This window comes from Plectropomus leopardus, unplaced genomic scaffold (genome assembly GCF_008729295.1).
Source record: "Plectropomus leopardus isolate mb unplaced genomic scaffold, YSFRI_Pleo_2.0 unplaced_scaffold20029, whole genome shotgun sequence".
NCBI classification, from domain to species: Eukaryota; Metazoa; Chordata; class Actinopteri; order Perciformes; family Serranidae; genus Plectropomus; species Plectropomus leopardus.
This window is the reverse complement of record NW_024621639.1, coordinates 1-1,160: the sequence shown is the minus strand read 5'-3', so window position 1 is coordinate 1,160 and position 1,160 is coordinate 1. Positions and strand designations below refer to the sequence as shown.

The following is a 1,160-nucleotide window of genomic DNA, read 5'->3' as shown; positions in this document are numbered from 1 at the left end:
CTTCTCCTATAGCTGCCGACATTCACAGTTAGAGAAAGGCTGAAAATGTGTCTGTTTCAGACACTTTGGTGCTGTGAGGAGAAGCTGCGCTCTGTCTGTCTGTCTCACTGCGCTGCTGTCGGACCATCGGCTGTTTGATCCGCCGTGATGAAATGCTGTGGCTGTCAAACACTCAGCTGTTCTACAGTCAAAGTCTGTCACTGCGTTTGGTTCTCCGTGGCTCTATTCTTATGATCATTGGCTGTTCGTGTTGTCTGTCAAAACACGGCTGGGATGCGTTATATCGACATTCTGTCGACTACGACTCATTTTTCAATCAAGGAAAAGTTATATCGTGATTAATATCGTTATTGTTTTATCGCCCAGCCCTAGTTCCAGTGTTATTTTAATAATGATTTTGACTTGTTGTAGTTCTTGCGGGTGACCAAACATTACCTCCCCCACGTGGCGCGGCTCTGTCTGGTCAGCACCTTCCTGGAGGACGGCGTCAGGATGTGGTTCCAGTGGGGCGAGCAGAGCGAGTACATCGAGTCCACCTGGAGCTGTGGACGCTTCATCGCCAACGTCTTCGTGCTGCTCAACCTGCTGGGGCAGCTGGGTAATACACACACACAGTGGCGGCTCACCATGATTAACCCTTTGATACCTGGAGCAGCATCACTTTTTTTGTGCTGTTTTCAGTCAGGTTTCACAACTATTTAACCCTTTGAACGCTGAGCACATGGATGTAAATTCTTTCAAAAACATTGGAATGAAGTAGAATTAGAAAACTATTTTAATAAAGCCAGGAAAATGTAGAGGGAAAAAAGCATAAAAACAGTATTTATATTCATCGTAAGTGCATATTTGGCAATTTAAGTAAATACTTTTATCTCCTTGTCTTGAAACATTTTTGGGCATTTTAAAGAAACATTTGTTGATTTTTTTTTAAACACTTTGCAATTTTTAAAATGAAACATTCTGTTAATTTTTAATCACATTTTTTTTCAATTAATGATTTTATATCCAGAAACTTTATAAACATAAATTTTAGTTGCATTTCTGAGTTTCTGTCTGTGTCTTCAGGAGGCTGTTTGCTGATCCTCAGCAGGAACTTTGTTCAGTACGCCTGCTTCACTCTGTTCAGCATCATCGGCATGCAGGTACACACACACACACAC

General features: G+C 41.8%; 1 protein-coding gene across 1 annotated transcript; it reads left to right on the top strand.

The window, feature by feature from the left end:
• Positions 1–411: 411 nt before the first annotated feature.
• Positions 412–1,154, top strand: LOC121965443 (surfeit locus protein 4-like; the record flags this gene model as incomplete). Its single annotated transcript, XM_042515587.1, has 2 exons — positions 412–598; positions 1,066–1,154. Coding segments are annotated over 2 exons (276 nt in total), but the record flags the coding sequence as incomplete, so codon positions are not given.
• Positions 1,155–1,160: the final 6 nt, after the last annotated feature.